Source organism: Dipodomys spectabilis, unplaced genomic scaffold (assembly GCF_019054845.1).
Source record: "Dipodomys spectabilis isolate Male_0828 unplaced genomic scaffold, ASM1905484v1 ptg000090l, whole genome shotgun sequence".
In the NCBI taxonomy this organism is placed as follows: domain Eukaryota; kingdom Metazoa; phylum Chordata; class Mammalia; order Rodentia; family Heteromyidae; genus Dipodomys; species Dipodomys spectabilis.
In genome coordinates this window covers 401,053-426,373 of record NW_024870767.1, presented here as the reverse complement: position 1 = coordinate 426,373, position 25,321 = coordinate 401,053, and the positions used below count along the sequence as shown (strand labels likewise).

Below are 25,321 nucleotides of genomic sequence, written 5' to 3'. Positions count from 1 at the left end.
TTGTACACTAGTAATGACTGTGGTAAGAAAGAATACTTATTATATACAAGGTAGTTTGCTTATGTTTGATTGTCTTAACTCCAGAGTTACAGAAATTCAGAGACAGATTAGGTTATTTATCCTGTGATAATGATCTAATAAGGACAACATTAAGATTCAAAGTCAAATGTGTACTATTACAAAGTCCAATCTTTTTATTATTCTGTTGCCTGAAAGACAATAGAAATTTCAAACGACAATGAAAGGAAAGAAAGAAAGTGAGAAATAACAGATAGGGTGAACTTCTAAATACTCTCTCCTCAGTAACAGTGTAACAGTGAGTGTGGACATGAGGGACAGAGAGAGTCTAGAAGTTAGGAAAGAGCCAATCTCCTTAGGAGCACACAAAAATGACCACCATAGGTTATTCTAACTTACAGCTCTTATTTTTTCAGCGCCTTTTGCCAGGTTGAGAACATACCTTGTTTGGATCATTTTTTCTACTTGTTCTTTCAAAGAGCACTTCAGCAGGCTAAGCTACATTCCAGTGTCTATCCCAGTGCTCAACAGTATGATGTTTCTAGTTCAGTACTTCTAGACAACCTCCCTGGAGTTCGGTGGCTCGTACTTCCACAGGAAATCAAGGTAATCTTACGTGATAAATAAGAATCAGAACCATTATCTCATTATAAGTCTTTACTTTCTTTTATTTTCCTTAGGCTTTTTGTAATTGTTGGGAGTATGGGTAAGAATTAATAAGGCAATTGAGCTGGGCAGTGGTGGCTTGTGCCTGTTATCCTAGCTACTCAGGAGGCTGAGATCTGAGGATCATGATTTGAAGCCATCTGGCACAGTAAAGTTGGTGAGACTCCTATCTCCAGTAAATGCCTCAGAAAAAGCCAGAAGTGACTGTGGCTCAAGCAATAGATACTAGCCTTGAGCAAAAAAAGCTCAAAGACAGCACCTAGGCCTTGAGTTCAATCCTTAGGACCAGCACTTTTTTTTTTTAAACAGGGTGGGGGGGCAATTGGTTAATGAGGTTGAAAGTCCAATGGAGTAAACTCAGCAAATGACTTTTTTTTTTATTTCTGCCAGTCCTTGGGCTTGAACTCAGGGCCTGTGCACTGTCTCTGAGCTTCTTTTGCTCAAGGCTAGTGCTCTACCACTTGAGCCACAGCACCACTTCCAGCTTTTTTTGTGTATGTGGTACTGAGGAATTGAACCCAGGGCTTCATGAATGCTAGGCAAGCACTCTACCACCAAGCCACATTCCCAGCCCCAGAAGATTCTTTATAAATCAAAATTGGGTCTTTATTTTTATTTTGTACTTAAACTTTGTCTAAACTCACTTCTTTCAGAAATCATAATTAAATTGTATATCTTAGTATAAAATTTTATGATTTTGATTTTTATAATGTAAAGTCAGAAACGAGGGTTTGGTTTTTCTTGTCAGTTGTAGGGCTTGAACTTAGGTTTAAGGAACTGTCCCTGACCTTTTTTGCTCAAAGCTATTGCTCTACCACTGAGACACGGTTTTCTGGTGCTTAATTGGAGATGAGTCTCACAGATTTTCTTGAACAGGCTAGCTTCCAACCACAATCTTCAGATCTTAGCCTCCTTAGTATCTAGAATTACAGGCAAGAGTCACTAGCACCCACCTTCAGAATTATGTGTACAGAATGATTAACAAATAGTGTTAATGAAAAAACTGATGTAATGAAATAGCTAGTTACTAATAGCAAAATAATTCATTTTTTTTCTCTTTTTCTTTTGTTGGTCGTGGGGCTTGAACTCTGGGCATGGGCGCTGTCCTTCAGCTCTTCAGCTCAGGGCGAGCACTCTACCACTTGAGCTACAGCGCCATTTCCGGTTTTCTGGTGGTTTATTGGAGATAGGAGTCTCACAGTCGTTCCTGCCCGGGCTGGCTTTGAACCGTGATCCTCAGATCTCAGCCTCCTGAGTAGCTAGCATTACAGGCGTGAGCCACCAGCGCCCGGCTTTTTCTCTTTTTCTTATTCTGGTGCCGCGTATTAAATCCTGGGTCTCTTAAATATATTCAACCACTAATCTACACTAGCAAGCCAGCAAAATCATGGTTTTTGTGGTGGTTGTTGTTTTATGGTATTGAGTATCAAACCCAGAGCGTTGTATCTGCTAGACAAGCACTTTTCCACTGTACTCAGCGCTAGCAAAATCATTCTTTACACAACTATATGTATTTAACTTTAATGAATTTTATAAATCCAGTATAATTTTGGAAGATATAATAAATTTTCAGCAGTGTGGCATATAATGTAATCTGTTTAGTGACAGCATTTTTGTCAGTCTTAAATGAAACACTAATCAGGCGCCAGTGGCTCATGCCTCTAATCCTAGCTACTCAGGAGGCTGAGATCTGAGGATTGTGGTTCAAAGCCAGCCCAGTTCAAGCCCGACAACCAACAAAAAAAGAAAAAAAAAATAGAAGGCCCTTTGCTCCAAGCCTGCCTCATGCCCATTCTAGGATCTTTTTGCCTTGGAGAAGCATGGGATCTTCAGAGTCACTTCTTAGGTGAGAAGATGCCAGTTCATGAGACTGCCATTCCAGTTGGCAGTTACTCAAGCTCTTGTCTGTCTCTTCATTAAAGACACCTCTTTCGGGCTGGGAAGTTGGCTCAGTGGTAGAGTGCTTGCCTTGCATGCCTGAGGCCCTGGGTTCGATTCCTCAGCACCACATAAGCAAAAAGAAAAAAGCCGGAAGTGGCACTGTGGCTCAAGTGGTAGGGCACTAGCCTTGAGCTGAAGAGCTGAGGGAGAGTGCTCAGGCCCAGAGTTCAGGCCCCACAACCGGACCAAAAAAAAAAAAAAAGACACCTCTTTCTTCAAAATAGATAGTTTTTGCTTTCCATAATAGTAGGTGTACTCGTTTTTAAGGATAATGTCTTTAGAATTTAGATACATTAATATTAAAATATGATCTGCCTCAGAAGTTCAAGACATTTAAAAGTGTATATATACTATATATATTTTTATTGTAAAGATACTGTACAGAGGGGTTAGTTACATGAATAAGGTAATGAGTACATTTCCTATCGATCATTGTTACCTCCTCTTTTGTTTTTCCCCTACCATCCCTTCCCTCTCCACCTCCCCAACCCCTCCCTCCCCCCCAAATTGTAAAGTTCATTTCCAACATAGTATCTTGTACATCTCGTTACAATGGGTCAACCTGTATCCTTATTTGAGCATTTTATTATTTCCCTTCCTCTCCCCAAATTAGAAAAATGTATACACAAGATGCAGAGCACCAGAATCAAATATAGTGAAAACAGGGGTTATACCATGGGGGAAGAACATACAAAAGAAACAGAAAATTTACATGGTACATTATAAATACATTAAAAACAACAAATATATATTAATTTATATTTTTTGTTGGCTGTGAGGCTTGAACTCAGGCCTGGGTGTTGACTTTTAGCTCCTTTGCTCAAGGCTGGCAAGCATTCTGTCACCTTGAGCTACAGCACCACTTCCTGTTTTCTGGTGGTTAACTGGAGATAAGAGTCTCATAGCTTTTCCTCTGGGCTGGCTTTGAATTGCTATTCTCAGGTCTCAGCCTCCTGAGTAGCTAGGATGACAGGCACCAGCTGTCAGCATCAGGCAAAAGTGTATCTATTTTGGTCATAAATTTCATCTGAATGCTGTACCTCATATTTGGATATCTTTCTTATTGGAGACTTTTCTTAATTTAACACAGTTTGGAGATCCTCATATCTCAGCTTCTTGAATAGCTAGGATTATATGTGTGAGCCTCCACTGCCCAGATATTAAACATTTTTTATATAGCCGTTTCTGGAAAATAAGTCCAATGTTCATATAATTTTTTTTCTTTAGATGGAATTAGACACAGCATTAAGTGACCTGGAGGCTGCAGACTTTTCAGAACTGGTAAGAGGAGGAGGGTTTTTAAGAAATTCTCAGTACTGAGGGTTTTTTTTTTTTAATTAACTTAATTGTACCTAGAAGGTTTTATCATATTTACAATTTGTATATAGCGTATTTGAATCAAATTTACTCTATGTGTTTTTTTTTTCTTAACCACTTCTCCACCTATTCCCTCTTTAACTTGTTGGGAGTATTGTGTTCTTTCACGCACATATATGTAATTTAACTATATTATCCATCCATCCTCCCCATTCTCTCCTTTCTCTGTGCTTCCTTCCATGGGTTTTCCCCCAATAGTTCCCCTTTCACAATCATGCTGCTTGTTTTTAAGATTACATGCTGCACATTAACAAAAACGTGATATTTGTCTTTCTGAGATTATCTTGCTTAGCTTATCTCATTTAATATAATGTTCTCCTGTATTCATTTCTTAACAAATGACATAATTTCATTTTTTCTTTATGGCTGAATAGTACTTGATTTTTACATATACCATGTTTTCTTTATCCAGTCATCATTTGTTAGAAACTTAGGCTAGTTCCATATCTTGGTTATTGTACATAGTACTGTTATAAGCATTGTATGCAAGTGTCTTCCTTATATGTTGGTTTACATTGTTTTGAGTAGTATATAGCAGGATAATACACAAATTCTATTTTTACTTTCTTGAAAAACCTCCATACCAATTTTTGTACTAGCTGGATTAATTTATATTCCTATCCACAGTGTATAAAGATTTCTTTTCTCCACACCCTCACTAGCATTTGTTGTTGCTTGTTTTCTTGATAATAACCATTATGAAAAGTATGAGATAGAATTTCAGTGCCACTTTGATTTGCATTTCCTTTATGACTAAGGATGCTGAATATTTCTTCTATTTATTACTCACTTGAAACTTTTAAGAACAATTTGAATGTTTGCACATTTTTATTTTAATTTTATTAGGGTGATGTAAAGAATGGTTAGTTATATAAGTCAGGTAATGAATACATTTCTTCCTTTCCTCCCTCCTTCTTTCCCTCCCTCGCTCTTTCTCCTTTCTCTCTTTCTCCCTCCCTTCCCCTCTCTTCCTTTCTCTCCCTTTCTTTCTTTCTTTCTTTTTCCCTCCCTCCCTCCTTCCCTCTCTCTCTCTCTCTTTCTCTCTTTCTTTCTTTCTTTCTTTCTTTCTTTCTTTCTGCTTAAACTCAGGACCTTTGTACTATCCTGAGCTTATTTTGCTCAAGGCTAGCACTCTGCCACTTGAGCCATAATGCCACTTCTGGCTTTTTCTGTTTATGTGGTACTGAGGAATAGAACACAGGGTTTAATGCATGCTAGGCAAGCATTCTACCACTAAGCCACATTCCCAGCCCCGAGTAAATTTTGTTTTGAACAGTGTCACCTCCTCCCTCATTTTCTCTCAGATTTTCCTCTCCCGAAGTTGTATAGTTCATTTCCAACATAGTATCTAGTGAGTATTTCTGCTGAATTGGTTCATCTTTTGTTTCCCTGTTTCTGTACTTTCCCTCCTCAGATCCAATAATGTATATACAAAAGGTACAGAAATAAACAATCAGTGACAAAAAGGAATAAACCAAAGGAACAAAAGAAGAAAAAAATAATCGTTACCATTTCTTGGAGTTCATTTTGATAAGCATAATTTTATATGGTCACATGCCCATAGCCATTGAGCCATGTGATCCTCTCCTAAGAGTATCCTCCTTTGTTCTGACTATATGAAAGTTTAGAGTGATGTTTAATTAATCATGTCCAAATGTAATTATTTGTCTTTTACTGTCCATTGGATTTAATTGTATATTTATGGATGTATTCTAGTTATTATAAATGAGAGAAACTGGAAGTGGTGCTGTGGCTCAAGGGGTAGAGCGCTTGCCTTGAGCTGAAGAGCGCAGGGACAGCACCTAAGCCCAGAGTTCAAGCCCCAGGACCCACCAAAAAAAAGAAAACAGTAGGAATTAACAAATGAGGGAAACTATGAGGCCTGTGTCTCTTTGGGTCTGGCTTACTTTGCTTAATATAATTTTTTCCTAGTCTTTCCATTTCCTTATGAATGGAACAGAGTAATTCTTTCTGAAGAAAAGTTTGCACATATATTAACTGGATTGTTTCTTATGCCTTTAACATTTTTTAACTTTTTATATTATGGATAGTAATCCTTTGTCTGTTGAAATAGCTTACAAAGATTTCTCCTGTGAGGTTTTGGTTTGTTTTTTTTTTGCCAGTGCTGAGGCAAAAAGTGAGGCAAAAGTGAGCAAAAGAACTTGAGGCCTGGGGACTGGTCCCTGAGCTGCTTTTGCTAAAATTGAACTCTCTACCACCTTTAGCCACAGCACCACTTTCGGCCTTTTCTGTTTATGTGGTATTGAGGAATGGAACTCAGGGCTTTCATGCATGCTAGGCAAGCACTCTACCACTAAGCCACATTCCCAGTCTGTGAGTTGTCTCTTGATTCTGGAAATTATTTCCTTCGATATGCAGAAGCTTTTTAGTTTGATTCAATGCTGTTTGTCAGTAATTGGAGTCCTATTTAGAAAGCAATTGTTTATGCCTTTATTGTTAAGTTTTTACCCTATGTTTCCCTGTATTAGATTTAATTTCAGTGTTAACATCTAGATCTTCCATCCATTTTGAATAGATTTTTATACAGGGTGAACAATAGGAATCTAACTTAATTTTTTTTTTTTGGTAGTGAGGCTTGAACTCAGGGCCTGAGCACTATCCCTGAGCTCTTTTGCTCAAGGCTAGCACTCTTCCACTTTGGGCTATAGCTCCACTTCTGGTTTTCTGGTGGTCAATTGGAGATAGGAGTTTCATGGACTTTACTCCTTGGGCTAGCTTTGAACTCAGATCTCAGCCTCATAAGTAAATAGAATTATAGGCACAAGACTAATTTAGTTCTTACATATGTGAATATTCAGTTTTTCTAACATCATTTGTTGAAGAGACTTTTATCCAACATATGTTTGAGGGACTTTGTGGAGGAGGGGGGTCCTGAACTCAGGGCCTGGGTGCAAACTGAGCATCTTTGTGTTTAAAGACAGCCTTCTTCCACTTGAGCCATAGTGCTACCTCTGGCTTTTGTTTTTGTTTTTTTTTGGTTGTGGGGCCTAAACTCTGGGCCTGGGCACTGTTCCTCAGCTCTTCAGCTCAATGCTAGTGCCCTACCACTTGAGCTTCAGTGCCACTTTTGGCTTTTTTCTGTGTATGTGGTGCTGAGGAATCGAACCCAGGTCCTCATACATGCGAGGCAAGCACTCGACCACTCAGCCACCTTCCCAACCCAGCTTTTTTAGAGTAATTTATTGGAGATAAGAGTCTCTTGGGAACTTTTGAACCCGGATCCTCAGATCTCAGCCTCTTGAGCAGCTAGGATTTCAGGCGTGAGCCTCTAGTGCCCAGCTCTAGGGACTTTTGACAAAAATCAGCTTGTTGTAGCATTGTGGCGTATTTCTGGATCTTCTGTACTACTGGTCTGCCTGTTCATTTTTTTGCTACTTTATGCTTGTTTTGTTTCTATGGCAGTGTAACATAATTTGAAGTTAGATATTATAATACCTTCAGCATTCTTCTTTTTGCTCAAGATTGCTTGGCTATTTGGAGATTTTTATGCTTCCATGTGTTGATATTTCTGTTTCTATGAAGAATGACATTGGGATTTTTGTTGGAAATTGCATTGAATCTGTAGATTGCTTTTCAATCCATAAACATGGAAAAACTTTCCATCTTCTAATGTCTTCTTCAGTTGCCTTCTTATGGTTTTAGTTTTCATTATAGAAGTCTTTTTATTTTTTATTTTTTTGGGGGTCCGGTCATGGGGCCTGAACTCTGGGCCTGGGCGTTGTCCCTCAGCTCTTCAGCTCAAGGCTAGTGCTCTACCACTTGAGCCACAGCACCACTTCCAGCTTTTTTCTTTTTGCTTATGTGGTGCTGAGGAATCGAACCCAGGGCCTCATGCATGCAAGGCAAGCGCTCTACCACTGAGCCACCTTCCCAGCCCCAAGAAGTCTTTTTAAATCCTTAGTTTATTCCTAAGTATTTTGTAGAGTACTATAAATGGGATAAATTTACTGATTTCTTTATCTTCCTGTTCATTGTTAGTATATAGAAGGTCTACTAGTTTTTTTTGTACATTGATTTTGTATCCTATTACTTTAACAAAAGCATTGATCAAATATAAATTTTTTTGTAGAGTCTTTGTAGTTCTTTAAAGATAATCTCAACTCTGACTTTTTTCCCCCTACTTATGTATCTTTTTTTTCTTCCTTGTATTGGTCTGGCTAGGAATTTCTGCACTGTCTTAGATTTGAAAGAGTGGACACTCTTTTCTCATTTATGATTTTAGAGGAAATGGTTTCAGTTTTTCCACATTTAGTACAGTGTTGGCTATAAGTTTGCCATCTATATTATATATTGTGACATATATATTATGTATATTATTTTGAGGTACATAACTTCTGTTCCTAGGTTCTTCAAGGCTTTTATCATGGTAACATTGAATTTTGTCAAAGACTTTTTCTGCATAAATTGATATGATTATGTAATTTTTTTTTTTGAGTCCAGTCGTGGGGCCTGAACTCTGGGCCTGGGCACTGTCCCTCAGCTCTTCAGCTCAAAGCGAGTGCTCTACCACTTGAGCCACAGTGCCACTTCCGGCTTTTTTTCTTTTTGGTTCTGTGGTGCTAAGGAATCGAACCCAGGGCCTCACGCATGCAAGGCAAGCGCCCTACCACTGAGCCACCTTCCCAGCCCCATGATTATGTAATTTTTGTCCTATATTTTGTTTGTGTTCTGTGTTACATTTATTGATTTGCTTCTGTTGAACCATCTTTGCATCCTTAGAATGACACCAAATTGATCATGATATAAAGTTGGGTTTTGCTTTTTTTTTTTTTTTGACACTCTGGGGGCTTGAACTCTAGGCCTGGGTGCTGTCTCTTAGCTTATTCACTCAAAACTAGCATTCTACCACTTGGCCACAGTTCTACTTCTGGCATTTTGCTGGTTAATTGGCGATGAGTGTCATGAACTTTTCTGCCCAGGCTAACTTTGAACAGTTATCCTCAGATCTCAGCCTCCTGAGTTTCTAGGATTACACATGTAAGCCACCAGCACCTGCATAATAGGAAATTTTTGTCTTATTAGGTTTATTTTAAAAATCCCTCATAGAATAACAAATCCTTTGTAGAAGTCTCTAATCAACAGTAGGTTAAGTGTTTATGAAAGTGTTTCTTTAAACTCAAAAACCAAAAATAAGGTTGTTCTCAGTCAAATAAATATACAGTTATATTTCAGTTATTAAAGAATGTAATTTTCATTTTAAGTACTATAGTTCAGTAGGATTTTTTTATATACACACACTTCATAATAAATCTACTTTGAATTTTTTCTTCCAGTCTGAAGATTACTATGACATGAGACGGCTATATACAATTTTGGGGTCTTCTCTATTTTATAAGGTAAGGTGAAGCTTGAAATATTTTTAAATTTTTGATTACTGTTTTGTTTTTTTTTGGGGTCCGGTTGTGGGACCTGGACTCTGGCCTGGGTGCTGTCCCTCAGCTCTTCAGCTCAAGGCTAGAGCTCTACCACTTGAGTCACAGCGCCACTTCCGGCTTTTTTCTTTTTGCTTATGTGGTGCTGGGGAATCGAACCCAGGGCCTCATGCATTGCAAGGCAAGCACTCTTACCACTGAGCCACCTTCCCAGCCCTTGATTACTGTTTACGTATATGTAAAGTTAAATTTTCTCATTTTATGCACAGAAAAATCCATGCGTCTCTTTTTTTGGAGGATGTAGGTACTCTAAGCTTAAGATCTTAAAATAATCCACCTACACATTTATAAACAAATAAATACTTATGGTTTTATTGTTTTTTGTAGCATTGGTAATTGTGTAAATGAGAAACAATATTCAAACACACCTAGTATGTGAGAGCTAAGAACAGTACTTTCTTTTTTTTCTTTTTTCTTTTCTTTTTTTTTTTTTTTGGTTGTGGGGCCTGAGCTCTGGGCCTGGGTGGTATCCCTGAGCTCTTCAGCCCAAGTCTAGCTCTCTACCACTTGAGCCACAACGCCACTTCCAATTTTCTGGTTAATTGGAGATAAGAGTCTCACAGACTTTCCTGCCTAGGCTGGCTTTGAATTGCAATCCTCAGAGCTCGGCCTCCTGAGTAGCTAGGATTATAGGCTTGAGCTAACCTGCACCCAGCAATACTTTCTCAATTACTTTTTCCAGTAATATATATTTTTATCCTATCGTAGCATGAATTTTTCACGTAAATCTTGTAACATAAACTAGTGTACTTGAATGTACACCAACTTAGACATCAAGTGAATTTCAGTACTTTGACTTAAGAAATATTTTTAAACTCAAAATATGCCATTAACAAAGAATTAAACAAGCCAAGTGCTGATGGCTCACAATTATAATCCCACTACTCAATAGGCTGAAATCTGAGAATCGTGATTCAAAGCCAGCTTGTGTAGAAAAGTTCATGAGACTTTTATCTCCAATTAGCCAATAAAGCCCTATAACTAGAGTTGTGTCTTAAGTGATACAGTAAAACTTCAGCAGAAAAGCCGACTAAGAACAAGAGGCCTTTGTACTGGCATGCTCACATGTGCATATACACATATACAAATAGAATCAAACAATACAGAAGGATAAAAAGGATCTTCCCACCTTAATGGCAACTTCTCCACTTTGCCTTTTCTGAATTCAGGGTTTTGTTTTTTAATTTGGTAAACATTCAGGGTACTACTACACAGAAGTGATCTTGCTTATGCTAAAGTCTATTTTTTGGGTACCCTAAGTTATTATTCAATATCTAATTTGACCTCAAAAAAGAATTCACCTCTGGCTGGGAAGGTGGCTCAGTGGTAGAGTACTTGCCTCACATGCCTGAGGCCCTGGGTTCGATTCCTCAGCACCACAAAAGCAGAAAAAGCCAGAATTGGCGCCATGGCTCAAGTGGTAGAATGCTAGCCTTGAGCTGAAGAGCTGAAGGGACAGCACCCAGGCCCAGAGTTTAGGCCCCATGACCAGCAAAAAAAAATGGCACTTTTGCTACATCTTAATTTTTTATGTTTGAAACTAGATTATTTTAAGACAACGAAAATGTTTTTACAAAACTTCAAAATATAGAATTGTTGTTTTGTATCATTTTGATTTGCTCTTTCCATGGTAAAATTCCAGGGTTATTTGATATGCAGTCATTTGCCTAAGGATGATCTTATTGATATTTCTATCTACTGTCGCCACTATTATCTACTGCCTTTAGCAGCAAGACAAAGAATAGGTCAGTTGATAATATGGAAAGAAGTATTTCCTCGACATCACCTCCAACATGCCACAGACTCAAATTTTGAAGTCTTTCAAGAACCTGAAGGGAGATATTTTTTACTAATTGTTGGACTGGTAAGTTTATCTGGACTTCTTTCTTTAAAGTTTTTTTTAAAGATCTATTTACTATCTAAGTAAAAGAATACGGGTATGACCTGGTGGCTCACGCCTGAAATCCTGGCTACTCAAGAGGCTGAGATCTGAGGATCAAAGTTCAAAGCCAGCCTGGGCAGGAAAGTCTGTGAGACTCTTATCTCAAATAAACCATTAGAAAACCGGAAGTGGTGCTGTAGCTCAAGCGGTAGAGTGCTGCCTTGAGCTGAAGAGTGCAGGGACAGCACAGAGTTCAAGCCCCACGAACGACCAAAAAAAAAAAAAAAAAATATATATATATATATATATATGGGTATGTCAGATACTAGTATTCAAGAACATGTTCTGCTCTCTTTTTCCTTCACATTCATGAAGAAATATTAATAAACTCTGGGATAAGATTTTAGCAAAGTCTGAAGATCTGTTGTCCCCCTTCCTATAGTGGTTTTATCCTTACTTGTTTTGTGAAATAGAACAAGACATGAAAAAAACACAGAATCAAGGTGAGTGTATTGTTGCACACTTAAAGTTCCAGCACTAAAGCTCTGGAGGATCATGAGTTTGAGGCCAATCTGAGCTACCATAAGAAGAACCAGTTTCAAAAACAGACAAACTGCCAGAATGTAGAGTCAGAAATAGAGTTACTATGTAATTGTAAATCCAAGGACTTCTAATAATTGAGACTCTTTGAAAGTTGTCTTAGGAAATTTCATGTGCAAGAGAAGTGGCTGATAGTCTATTAAAGTAAGGTAACATTGTTTTTACTTGGTATTAGCCAAGTACCATTGGCTCACACTTGCAGTCATAGCAACTTAGAAGGCAGAGATCCAAGCCTGGCGCCAGTGGCTTATGCCTATAATCCTAGCTACTCAGGAGGCTGAGATCTGAGGATTGTAGTTCAAAGCCAGGCCAGGCAGGAAACTCCATGAAACTCTAATCTCCAATAAACCACAGAAAACCAGAAGTGGCGCTGTGGCTCGAGTGGTAGAGTGCTAGTCTTGAGCCGAAGAGCTCTGAGGGACAGCCCTCAGGCCCAGAGTTCAAGCCCCATGACCGACAAAAAAAAAAAAAAAGAAGGCAGAGACCTGAGGATCTCTATATGAGCCAGCTGGGGCAGACAAATCCAAGAGGCTCTATCTGCAGTTAACCAGCAAAGAGCCAGAAATGGAGGTGTGACTCAGTTGAGTACCAGCCGTGAGTGCGAAAGCTAAGTAAGAGCAAGTTACAAAGCAGCAGTAGCTTTGATAATCAAGGAGAAATTTGTAATAATCACACAATTATGCTACTGTATGTCTTTAATATGAACCTTTTTTTTTTAAATTTTGTGCCAGTCCTGTGGTTTGAACTCGGGGCTGGGCCGTTTTTTTTTTCTTGTCGGTTGTGGGGCCTGAACTTTGGGTTTGGGCATTGTCCCTGTGCTCTTCAGCTCAAGGCAAGCGCTCTACCACTTGAGCCACAGCGCCACTTCCTAAGGCCTGAACTTTTTTGATCAAGGCTAGCACTCTATTACTTGAGCCAAATTTCTACTTCCAGCTTTTTGGTGGTTAATTGTAGATGAGAGTCTCATGGACTTTCTTACCCAGGCTGGCTTTGAGTTACAGTTCTCAGAGCTGGATCTCCTGAGTAGCTTGGATTACAGGCTTGGGCCACTGGCACCCGGCTCAGTATTTATGAATATATTATGTGTAAATATTTTGTGGTAACTAAACTTATACTGATTTTCTTTCATAGAAACATTATATGTTATGTGTACTATTAGAAGCTGGAGGCTGCTCATCCAAAGCTAATGGAAATCCTGGTCCAGACTGTATATATATAGATCAAGCCAAAACAACTCTTCAACAGCTGGAAGGAGTAGATTCTTATATAAATGAACAGCTTATATCTTCTTCAAACACCTGTTTGTCTTGTGCTGACTGGTTCCTTGCTGGACCACATGAAAAAGTAGATAGTTTGACTACTTCTCCTGTCCTCAGTAGGCTGCAAAGTACTTCTAAAACAGCAGCTTCTCCAACGTGCAGAAGAACACTTTTTGGTGACTCTTCCTTAAAGACACGGAAGCCCAGTCCTTCCCGAAGCAGTGGAGGATCTGACCATGGTTGTGAAGGTGAAGAAGGTGTTAGTACAAATCTGCATACTACACCAGATGTGGTATGGAAGCAAAGAGAATCTCAGGGCTCTGGTGGTTCAGAAGAAAGTGGAGCCTTGCTTAAGGTGAAGTATGTTCATTCAAGTATATACATTGTAGAAATTAATGTCAAGAGAACTTTTAAAATTGTTCCTCATTTGACATGGTGGTAGTTTTAGTTATTTGAAAAACCAAAGATTTAGAGGGGGAAAAAAGAGGAAGTGATGTCAATAAGACAGCAGCCTCTTGCCATTCCAGGTATTTAATTAACAGTGCTTCTAGGTAGAAAAACTCTAATCTTGTTGTCCAGTTCCATTGATACTCTGTTTTCAAGCTGAAACCATAGCCTCGTACATGTGGACATTTGCAGGGACACCTCAGATTAAGTAGCCAGTGGAATGTTCAGTAGAAGCTGGGTGCCTGGTAGAAAATGTCTATAATCCTACCTATTCAGGATGGTGAGATCAGTAGAAATGGAAAAGAGATAAGAACAGAAAGAGAGTCTTTGTTATAGTTAAGTATTTTTGTCTGCACTTGTAAAGGTTTCAGAAATTCAAAATGTGAATCTTAAGAAAAATGCCCATTTTTCAGATTATCACTTAATTTTTGTTTCTATGAAAATCAATAACATGTCCAAGTCATTATCCAAACCATCACCTTTGGAGGTTTTATACTTATTTTAGTGATATTGTTGTCTTTCAGAAGATTTCTGAAACTTGACATCTAGGTGGATGGAGGTCATGCCTGACAAGATATTCTGAAAGAATGTGAGAAGGAGCACCAAAGAATATGAGACTCTTGAGTGTCATGAAATAAAGAAACATCAACTCAGTCTCTTAATTCAAAAATAGAGGACACTTTTACAGTGCTAAATATAATGTATTTAACAGTGATCATACTAGTTATGTTTAATACCTCTCTCCATGAAATTGGTAAAATATAGTTTAAGAAGACTTTGTAGCTTTAAGAACAAAACTTGAGCCAGGCGCTGGTCAGAAATCCTAGCTACTCAGGAGGATAAGGTCTGAGAATCTTGGTTCAAAGCAAACCTGGAAAGGAAGGTCCATGAGACTCTTATTTCCAGTAAAACACTCAGAAAAAACCAGAAGTGGTGCTATGGCGCAAGTGGTAGAGTGCTATCCTTGAGCATAGAGAGAGGCTCAGGGACAGAGCCCAGGCCCTGAGTTCAAGCCCCAGGACTGACAAAAACAAACCAACCAAAATAACAAAACCTGAATAGCTCCCAAGAGAAACTGAATTAACCTTTAAGTTCAGCAGTTCAACAAATGTTAATTGGAACCTACTAAGGGTGAAAGGCTGTGCTGTACAAAGATAACGAGTAAGACAGATCATGATTTTGAGGCATTTAGGCTATAGGGGGGAAAGTAAGCATACCTACAAATTTCGTAATGACTAATGGCTCTGACAGGAAGCTTTCAGGGAATACCCTCCTGCTCTCCATAACATGGCCTTCGGATTCTTGTTACCAAAGGATAAATCAAGAGGTAAAGTTACCCTACAGATGCTTAAAGGAAGCATCACAAAATAGTAATTACTTCTCTTAGGTTTTTCTCTGTTTTTTTTTTTTTATTGTAAAAATAGGATACAGAATGGTTATAGTTACATGAGTAAGGTAATGAGTACATTTCCTATCAAGTGTTGTTACCTCCTTCTTTGTTTATCCCCTACCATCCCTTCCCTCCCTACCTCCCCAACTCCTCCCTCCAATTTTTTATTTCCTAATCATTTCTGCTTTTAGATTCTGGGGCTGAGAGGGTGGTTCAGTGGTAGAGTGCTTGCCTTGCATGCATGAGGCTCTGGGTTCGATTCCTCAGCACCATATAATCAGAAAAAGCCAGAAGTGGCACTGTGGCTCAAGTGGTAGAGCGCCAGCCTTGATCTGGGACAGCGCCCAGGCCCACAGCTCAGGTCCTATGACTGACAAAAACAAAATAAAGAGTTCTAGATATAAGATTCTATCTTAGATATAAACTGATTTACTTTTAAAACTATTTTTCAGATCACTAAAAAGAAGTCTACTTTCCCAAATCCATTTCATTTGGGAAACTTGAAAAAGGACCTTTCAGAAAAAGAATTGGAAATATATAGTACAATGAAGTAAGAAACCTTCTGATACTGGGGGTTTGGGGCGTTTTTTTTTTTTTTTTTGGTTCCAGTCCTGGGACTTGAACCTAGAGCATGGTCCCTATCCACAGCTTCACCTCTGGCTTTTTTGGGAGTTCATTGGAGATAAGAGTCTCATAGACTTCTCCTGCCTGAACTGGCTTTGAACCTCAGCCGCCTGAATAGCTTGGATTTAAGTTGTGAGTCCCTGGCACCTGGCTCTCTAATACTTTTTCACTTAAATTTATTTGTCTTTGAGGAAGTTTTACTATAAGTACAATTTCAGAGCATGTTGTGTTTACTCAACAAGTATAATTAAGATAGATATTACATAGTTGAGGTGATATGATATTTCTGTTAATATTTCATTACACATTTTAAGTAAAATGAACATTCAGGGGCTGGGAAGGTGGCTCAGTGGTCGAGTGCTTGCCTTGCATGCATGAGGCCCTGGGTTCAATTCCTCAGCACCACATAAGCAGAAAAAGCCAGAAGTGGTGCCATAGCTCAAGTGGTAGAGTGCTAGCCTTGAGCTGAATAGCTGAGGGACAGCGCCCAGACCCAGAGTACAAGCCACATGACTGACCAAAAAAAAAAAAAAAGAACATTCATATTATAAGAGAGTAAAACAACCCATTATTTCTCTTTCACAGGTAAGATTTATATATTATATAGATATAATCTATCTGTATCTACTTTTTTTTTTTACTTTAGACTCTGGCAAATGCCCAGTTTATCCCTTTGCATAGATTCATTCCCAGTGCTTGAAAAATATAGCTGCTAATGGCTCAAAGTTGAGTGCCTCCTGAGAGTAATACACTTCTAATGACTACTTGCTCTGTTTTAGTTCTATCACCCACCTACAGCTATAATTCTCTGGACATTGGCCCACTAAACTTACTCAGTCTGGGTTCCAAGAACTGGTTCCTATAAGAACTAGGTAACAACTGGGTGCCGGTGGCTCACGCCTGTAATCCTAGCTACTCAGGAGGCTGAGATCTGAGGATCACGGTTCAAAGCCAGCCCAGGTAGAAAAGTCTGTGAGACTCCTATCTCCAATAAACCACTAGAAAACAGGAAGTGGTGCTGTGGCTCAAGCAGTAGAATGCTTGCCCTTGAGCTGACGAGTGCAGGGACAGCGCCCAGGCCCAGAGTTCAACCCCACAACTCACAAAAAAAAAACAAAAACAGGTAACAGCTTGAAGTTACACCTCTAAGGTGAAAGGAACTGAGGATGGACTGTTTGATTACTTAAACTGTGTACAGTCATTGCAATATGCAATGTTAGTCACCTCTTGTACAGTCGTGATTGACAGTTGTGTCTGTTTTGCCTGATACTTAATTTTGATAGTCATATATAAAAATCACATTTTTGCTTAAGCAACCAGATATGTGAAAGTAGAATTCTTTCACAACCTTACAACACACAAACATGAGTGCATAACTATCACCTTTTTTAATCACGGAAACATTTGTTTAAGAAGTTAAAATCAGTAAGTTACTAAATTACCAGAATTTTTTTTTTTTCCTGAGAGGGTCTACAGAATTAAAAATTTTGGTTTTAATGCTTCCACATATGAATGGTTAGTTTTTAAAAAATAATCATATTTGTTTTTAAATCTGAATCATGACCTTTATGGAACCTTAAAACAACTTTACAAAATGTTGATATCCTCCAGTATTTTGTTCCCTCCATAGCATATTTCTAATTACATTGCTTTGGCACCATCTCTAGTAAAGAGATTAGACAGATTCACATGTGATGGAAGTCATAGACTCTTACTTAAAAAGATGCCAGAGATCCTTTTTCTTCCCTCATTATTGAATGAGAAGGTGTTCTATGCAGTATACTATAGCTCATTTTAAAAGCATGTATTATCCTCATATGTACATTTTTAGCAAATAAAATATATATTATATAGTAAAAACACTTATGTATATGTGTGTATGTAGCATATATAATTTCATTGGTTAAGAAACTACTGTCCATTAGTATTGCAGTCTTTCTTGAGTCCATCAGCCATTTCCTGTGGATACTACCTTGGTTCAAACTCCCGTTTTTCCCTTCCAGCTTTTAGAAATGAATCTAACTTTATCTGCTTTTTTGTATAAATCTTTTGTCTATTGTTGGATAATTGATTGGTTGGTGACTTTTTTTAACTTTCAGTTAATAAGCACTGATTTTGAAGAGCTAAACTTCTTCATTGTGTTTTATTTTTGAGGAAAAATATATAGATAACAAAAATATTGATCTTTGCTATCCTTCAAGTGTATCTTATTAGCAGTTTGGGGTTCTTTTGATATAATTTTGTTATTGTTGTTAGGGTGTTATACAGAGGGGCTCATGTCATGAGTCAGGCTATGAGTCTATTTCTTCTTATAGACAGAGCTTCCCCGTTCCTTAGCTTTCCTCTAGTTTCCCCCTCCCATCCCTGCCCACAACAGTTTGGGTTTTTTTTTTAAGAAATAATTTCTATTCTTTGTCTGTATTTGAATTTGAAGACCTCTGACTTAGAATGATCCTTTTTGAATAAATATAATTTTCCTTATCTTGATTATTTTTTTAAGATATCAGCCATCAGTTGTTAGTCAACTGCCCTCTAAAAATTTTGTAGATGATTTCCTTCCCTCTCTCTCCCTAAATTTGGTGATAACAAATTTATTCAGATCATGCTGTTCAGACAGATTAACAAATTTATCAGGGAGTTAGCATAAATGATGGGTGAAGGAACTAGGGCAATAGCTTAAATATGTCTTTTCTTTGGTTGTGTGCTTAATTTTTGTGGTTTTTTTTTTGTTGTTTTGTCGGTCATGGGGTTTGAACTCTGGGCCTGGGTGCTTTTCCTCAGCTCTTCAGCTCAAGGCTAGTGTTCTACCACTCGAGCCACAGAGCCACTTCCGGTTTTCTGAGTTTACTGGAGATAAGGGTCTCATGGACTTTTCCTCCCCAAGCTGGCTTTGAACTGTGACCCTCAGATCTCAGCTCCTGAGTAGATAGGATTACAGGCATGAGCCACAGGTGCCCGGCTTTGTGCTTAATTTTTATTTTTTAATTTTCACTTATTTATTTTTTTTGGTCTGGTCGTGGGGCCTGAACTGTGGGCCTGAGCGCTGTCACTTAGCTCTTCAGCTTAAGGCTAGCGCTCTACCACTTGAGCCACAGCGCCACTTCCGGCTTTTTTCTTTTTGCTTATGTGGTGCTGAGGAATTGAACCCAGGGCCTCAGGCATTCAAGGCAAGCGCTCTACCACTGAGCCACCTTCCCAGCCCCTACTTTATTTTTATGTTTTTGTCAATCATAGGACTTGAACTCTGGGCCTGGGTGCTGTCCCTCAGCTCTTCAACTTAAGTCTAGTGCTTTACTACTTGAGATACAGCACCACTTCCGGTTTTCTGGTGGTTTATTGGAGATCAGAGTCTCACTGACTTTTCTGCCTGGGCTGGCTTTGAACCGTGATCCTCAGATCTCAGCCTGCTGAGTAACTAGGATGACAGGTGTGAGCGCCCAGCGACCCCAGCTTATGTGCTTAATCAAGTGAACTAGCGGTTGGTTCACTTAACATTATTAGGATGGACACCTGAATGTTCTGGGGGTGGGGGGAGGGGGGGGCCGTTGCGGTCCATAACACAAGGACTACTAATCAAAACTCAGCAGGGGAGAACAAAAGGAAGTTACTGGAAGAGCAAACTCAAAAGGCAGCTAAGGTCTGCTGCTACTGGCTATGAGGTTTCAATCCAGTTAATACAAGCTCGTTGAACATTAGTTTCTTTGTGGTTAAAATGAGGATAATAATTAATATCCTAACACACTTGCCCTGACACACAGAAAACAATCAGTAAATAGTAACGACTGCATTATTGCTTGTCCTTGCCATTACTGTGCTTCACCTCTTTTCTCAACTGGTAGAAATTAGTTCTGTTTACAGCTTCTGCTGATCTGAGATTATGGAGAGGAAAATATAGGGAAGAAAAAAAGTGAGAAAACATTGGAGAAAAGAAAGATTATAATGATGAGATGTAATAGGATAATATCACTTATTACCATAGTATAATAGAATATTAACCCAACTTTAAAACTGCTAATAATGATTGCATTTCTTCAGAATTACTAATTTTTACTGGCATGGTAAAAGACTTAACTGCTGCTGACTTAAATGTGTCTACTTTGCTGGAAGATATTTTTATATATCCTCACCCCAAACTGATACCTTCCTTCTGGCTTGAAGAAGTCTGGGGCAGACAGGAGCCGAGTAGTTCATTACCAGCTATAGAAAGAGAGGCTTGACCAATTTGGGTTGTTCAGTGAAGGGACAGTTGTGAGTTGCAAATGAACTAGTGCTCATCAGCTTAACAAGCAGATTCCTTTTGGAGAATTACTAATATTCCTACTATATACTTTAGTTGTAGATGAAGAAGGAATTAAATGTTCGGCCTATGTTCCCCTTCCTAATTGTACTACTCAAGTTCGCTTGTAAATTCAAAGTGAAACAATATTTTTACTTACTTAAATTTTTCCTCTTTCTCTTTCTCCTCTTGTCTCTTCTTCTCTCTCTCCTTACAAGACTGACATCTGGGCCTGAGAATACTCTTTTCCACTACCTTGCCTTGGAAACAGTGCAAGGAATTTTCATCACTCCCACCCATGAGGAAGTAGCTCAGCTAAGCGGCTCTGTCCACCCTCAGCTAATAAAGAATTTTCATCACTGTTGTCTCTCTATCCGTGCAGTTTTTCAACAGACACTGGTGAAAGAGGTAAACACAGTTCTATAAATAGAGTTCTCTGTGATATAATTTCTAATTTGTAAACATTATCTCTACTCTCTAGTCAATATATGCAGCAATGTTTTCATGTAGTTAAGGTGTTTTTAACAGCCAGTTTTTAAAAGATTATGCACATATTACTTAACCTTAAATGTTCATTTATTATATAATACTGTGTTAGATGTCCTAGGTTAATATTTCAGGAAATGGTAGATGTGTTTTATAGCAAAAGTAGAATGTAATGTAATACAATTTCGTAATTTATATTTGTAATACAATTAACATCTTCTATTTGATATTTGTTACTCAAACACAACCATTATTTGGTCAGAAGGCTTACCAATTAGTTCCTAAAATAAGGCTGATAATCTTTTTATGTTTTCAGCCAACAATATAAATTGTTTTGGAATATAATGTGGTCTTATAGTTAAGCCATAGACACACTACTACTGAAAATGTTTTAGCAATTTGTTGACCGTTTGCTTCTCAACCTGGGTAAGGACTAGTACTGTACATAATTAAAATATCAGATTGCTTTGATACAGGGAAAAATGGGCGTTGATTTCTAATAACATATAAACATGTAGAGATTTACTTATAACTAGTCAAATATTCAGCCAGTAAAAGCTCTCTGAAGATAGTTGCATTTTGTACACCAATATGTATATGTAAGTATGGCAAATTTAAAAGTAGAACTTTGGTTATGAGGTGATGGGTCATGTCTGTAATCCTAGCTGCTCAGGAGACTGAGCTCTCAGGATCATGGTCAAAGTCAGCCTGAGCAGGAAAGCCCACGAAACACTTATCTTTAATTAATTACCAAAAATTCCAGAAATGGAGCTAGAGCTGTGGCTAGTGTGCTAGTCTTGAGCAAAAAAAAAAACAAAAACAAAACAAAACTCTGGGAGAGTTGAACTCAGACCCTGAGTTCAAACAGTAGGACTGGCACAAAAACAAAACAAAACAAAAAAACACTGAAGAGATGATGATCACTGCTTTAAAAAGGTCCCTCAGAACATGTCCAGTAATTCTTGAACAGACATGAGTGATGCAAGGGATGGAACACTGTGGCTGTCTAGATGTATGGTTTGGGAAAGGCCAGGGTATAGTTACAGGGATGGGAGAAGCTGGGGTAAGAAATCACTGGAATAGCCTGAAAAGAGTGGGAAGTGGTAAGATCTGGAAGGTATGAGAGCCAGATCAAACATGCCTCATCTGCTGTGGAAGGACTTTGTGCTTTGTTCTAGAAGAGAATGGTTTTGAGCAGAGGAAGAAGGTACTCTTTAGTTTTTAAACATAATCCCTGGGGCTGCTTTGGAAATTAGGCTGTAGAGAAAGGGAGCAGGGCCAGTGAGGAGACTACTATTAGAATTCTCAAAGCAAGAATGACAGTTGCTTCTGGATTCTGGATGTATTTTGTATGGTAAAACAAAAGAATTTGTTGATGGATAAGAGAAAAGAATTAAGAATCACTGTTGTCTTTTGGGCCTGAGCCTTATAAAAATATCTATATTCTGCATAAGTTATTGGTTTGCAAATGAATAAGAAATTTAGAAAGTATGTACATCAAAGGAATGCTTTAAATATATTTTAGGTTTGGTATAGAATATTTCATCCACTTATTACTGAATAAGCCCCTAACTCTCTATATAAACACCAATGTGCTAAAAATATACAAAGACATATAGTGTCTTGTCTCTGCCCTGGAATAAAAGGTTATAATCTTCTTTCTTTCACAAGGAAGACAGACTTATAAACTGCTAATATAATACAAAGCAATTACAACAAAATGGATCATTGAACAAAGTGTACCTTAAGATATACTTTGCTGATGAAGTCCCCTTTAGGAAATAGTAATTACGTATTGAGGAGGAGTAGAAAAGTTCTTGAAGGTAAGGGGAAGAATAGCACTGTAGAGTCTTAAGTGTTAGGGTCAGGAGTTCAAATCTATGTTACATATGATCACCAGTTATACTAATAATGTCTATTAATTTATAGAAAAAGAAGGCACTAAACGGTGAAGATCATTCACATTCTACAGATTCTACAGTATCTTCTCTTAGCCCTGTGAAAGAATATGGTGTGTTGTTTGAATGCTCTCCTGAAAATTGGACTGATCCGAAAAAAACACCACCAGTTATGACTTACTGGGTAGTAGGGTAAGTGAGAAAAGAGTTTGAAAGTAAACTAAATTGTTACAAAATTAAAAAAAAAAAAAGTAGTAAAGCAGACTAATGTTTTAAAATACAGGGATTTATTAATCCCAGCCAGGGTATTTAAATACTATATTTGAGTTTTTATTTACTAATATCACCATTAAATTCCTCCCCAATCATTTATTACAAAAATTGGCTATTGAGTTATCTGGGAAAGTCATTAAAAGAATAATGCCCTATTTTTCCTCCCCTTTCTTACTTCACTACTTCTCTTCTTTCATGTCTCTTTTATTTCTGTCTTTCTACTCCTTTACACACATAAGATACAACTCAGTCCAGGCCACCTCTGTTTCACTGTCTCATCACTCTTCTCGCTTCAGTGTACTCACATTAGCACCAATCAAATCTTGTTACTGCTATTCCTTCTGCATGGATGTTGTCCCTTAACCTTTTGCACATCTGGTTCCTTGATATTCAAACCAGGACTAACAGATGATCTCCTCACTTAGGATCTATCATCTCTTTTCCATCATTGAAGAGTTACCTGTAGTTCTCTGTATTGCCTCTTTGGTATTTTTCTTGCTTGATTCTTGTCTTTCTACATCACCAAAATGTCAGCACTGTGAGATAAGGAATTGTCTTGTGCACAGTTGGTGTCTACAACAGCACCTGGCACATACCAGTTGCTTCATAATCATGATGGTTTAGTAATGGAGGTAGCCTAGGCAAAATGTGGTGGTGGATGGAAAGATGGGTGGTATATCAAATATGAAAATGAAGATATGGTCATTATTTCCAAGAATATTCTATTTTACAGAATATGAAATATGCTTAAATAGCTATATATTTATAAGTATTATATAGGCATTTACATATGTATATATGTAAATATCCAGAAAATACTACTAAATGCTATAGGAGTCTTGAGGAGGGGGGTGAAATCTAAGCACAGATTAAAATCAAAAGTTTAGAGGTGCCCGGCCAGGAACCTATTTTTAAAAAGCTCCCTTGTAATTGAATTGAGTATGTAACCCACTAGAGTTGAGAACATCAACCTAAATTTAACTCTGTAGTCTAAATAGAATTGGGCTTTTATAAAATTAAGTCAATCTATGTAATGGTGGAAAGAAAGGAAAAACTAGAGATGAAGAGTTAAGTTACATGCATGTTTATATAGATGTGTAGTATAACTTTACATTAGAACAACTGGGATGGAAAGAGTCAAAAAGTGTTGAATTATAATGCAGAACCACAAAGAAGAGAACTTTGAAAAACATCAGACAGAACTACTCCCTTATTTGAAATGTTCCATTTATATACAGTAGGATTCAGTAATTTTTTTCTTTTCTTTTCAAATTGTGAGTTGTTTTTTTTTTTTTTTTTGGGTCCGGTCGTGGGGCCTGAACTCTGGGCCTGGGCACTGTCCCTCAGCTCTTCAGCTCAAGGCGAGTGCTCTACCACTTGAGCCACAGTGCCACTTCCAGCCTTTTTTTTTTTTTTTCTGCTTATGTGGTGCTGAAGAATCGAACCCAGGGCCTCATGTATGCAAGGCAAGTGCTCTACCACTGAGCCACCTTCCCAGCCCTAATTTTTTTCTCTTTAGATAGGTCCTTCTGTGTAGCATTGAGATCTTCCTGCCTCACCCTCCCAAGTGCTGTATCACTGTACTACCACTACCACCCTACCTTACTAAGAAAATCAAACAGAATTTAAATATTAATCCTAATCCAGGGCTATCTGAAAAAAAGGCCCTACTAAATGTTTTAATAATAATTAAACTTGTGAAAGTAAGTAGCAATAAAATGTTTACTAAATATTGTGATTAAAATGATGCTGATGCTATTGGCTGCTGTAATAATGACTGGATTTAATATTTTAAAATGGAGTACGACACTGTTATAAAATAGTATATGTGTGTGCACACGCGTGTGCGTGCTGTGTGCGCATGCGTGGGTGTGTACTGCTATTAGCTTAAACTGAGAACATGAGTGCTTTCCCTTAGCTGTTTTGCTCAAGACTGGCACTCTACCACTTGAGGCACACCATGGTTTGTTTTTCTGTGTGGTTAATTTGAGATAGAAGTCTCAAACACTGTCCTGTCCCCACTGGCTTCAAACCACAGTCCTCAAATCTCAGCCTCCGAAATAGCTATGATTCAGGCCTGAGCCATGGATGCCCAGCTAAAATAGGGTTTTTATACTTCAGAACAACAAAATTAATGTAAGACATGTATTGTTTTATTTAGAAATATAGCTGTAGCCTCCCCATTGTAGACTTACATTAGTTTTATAATTTTGAAACAAAAAGAAATCTGAAGTAGGGAGATTTGTTTTGTCATTTTAATTTCTGAAATATGTGTATTCTTTTCTTCTGCAGGAGACTCTTTCTTCATCCAAAACCTCAGGAACTTTATGTCTGCTTTCATGACTCAGTCACAGAAATTGCCATTGAAATGGCTTTTAAATTGTTCTTTGGCTTAACTTTGTAGTTCTGACAGTGCTGAAAGATCAAATTCAACATGTAGCAATAAGGTTTAGCTTCTTTTCACTTTCCATAATTGAATGTAATAAGTATTGAAATGAAATGGTTTGTATTTAGGCATCAAACTTATGTAGGACTAAAGGACTTCAGAGAAGTCTTTCAAAATATGAACAAGGGATTAATTTACTGACATGTTGGTATATAATGTTAATTTACTCACTAATTTGAAATAATATGAAGTGTTTTCTATTAAATTAATGTTGGACTTGTTTATTTTGAAGAAAGACCTAACACTTTTTTTTTCTTTTGTCGGTCATGGGGCTTGAACTCTGGG

At 38.0% G+C, this 25,321-nt stretch overlaps 1 protein-coding gene across 1 annotated transcript in view; it reads left to right on the top strand.

Moving 5' to 3' along the window:
- Intu (inturned planar cell polarity protein) overlaps window positions 1–25,321 on the top strand; it is a 54,063-nt gene extending 28,742 nt beyond the window's left edge. Inside the window, exons 9-17 of the mRNA XM_042684805.1 lie at window positions 435–624; window positions 3,853–3,906; window positions 9,297–9,359; window positions 11,098–11,319; window positions 13,069–13,551; window positions 15,486–15,583; window positions 20,152–20,341; window positions 22,349–22,509; window positions 24,883–25,321. Of these exons, the coding sequence (XP_042540739.1) occupies window positions 435–624; window positions 3,853–3,906; window positions 9,297–9,359; window positions 11,098–11,319; window positions 13,069–13,551; window positions 15,486–15,583; window positions 20,152–20,341; window positions 22,349–22,509; window positions 24,883–24,994 (1,573 nt within the window). The 3' untranslated portion in view covers window positions 24,995–25,321. The remainder of the gene's footprint in view (window positions 1–434; window positions 625–3,852; window positions 3,907–9,296; window positions 9,360–11,097; window positions 11,320–13,068; window positions 13,552–15,485; window positions 15,584–20,151; window positions 20,342–22,348; window positions 22,510–24,882) is intronic.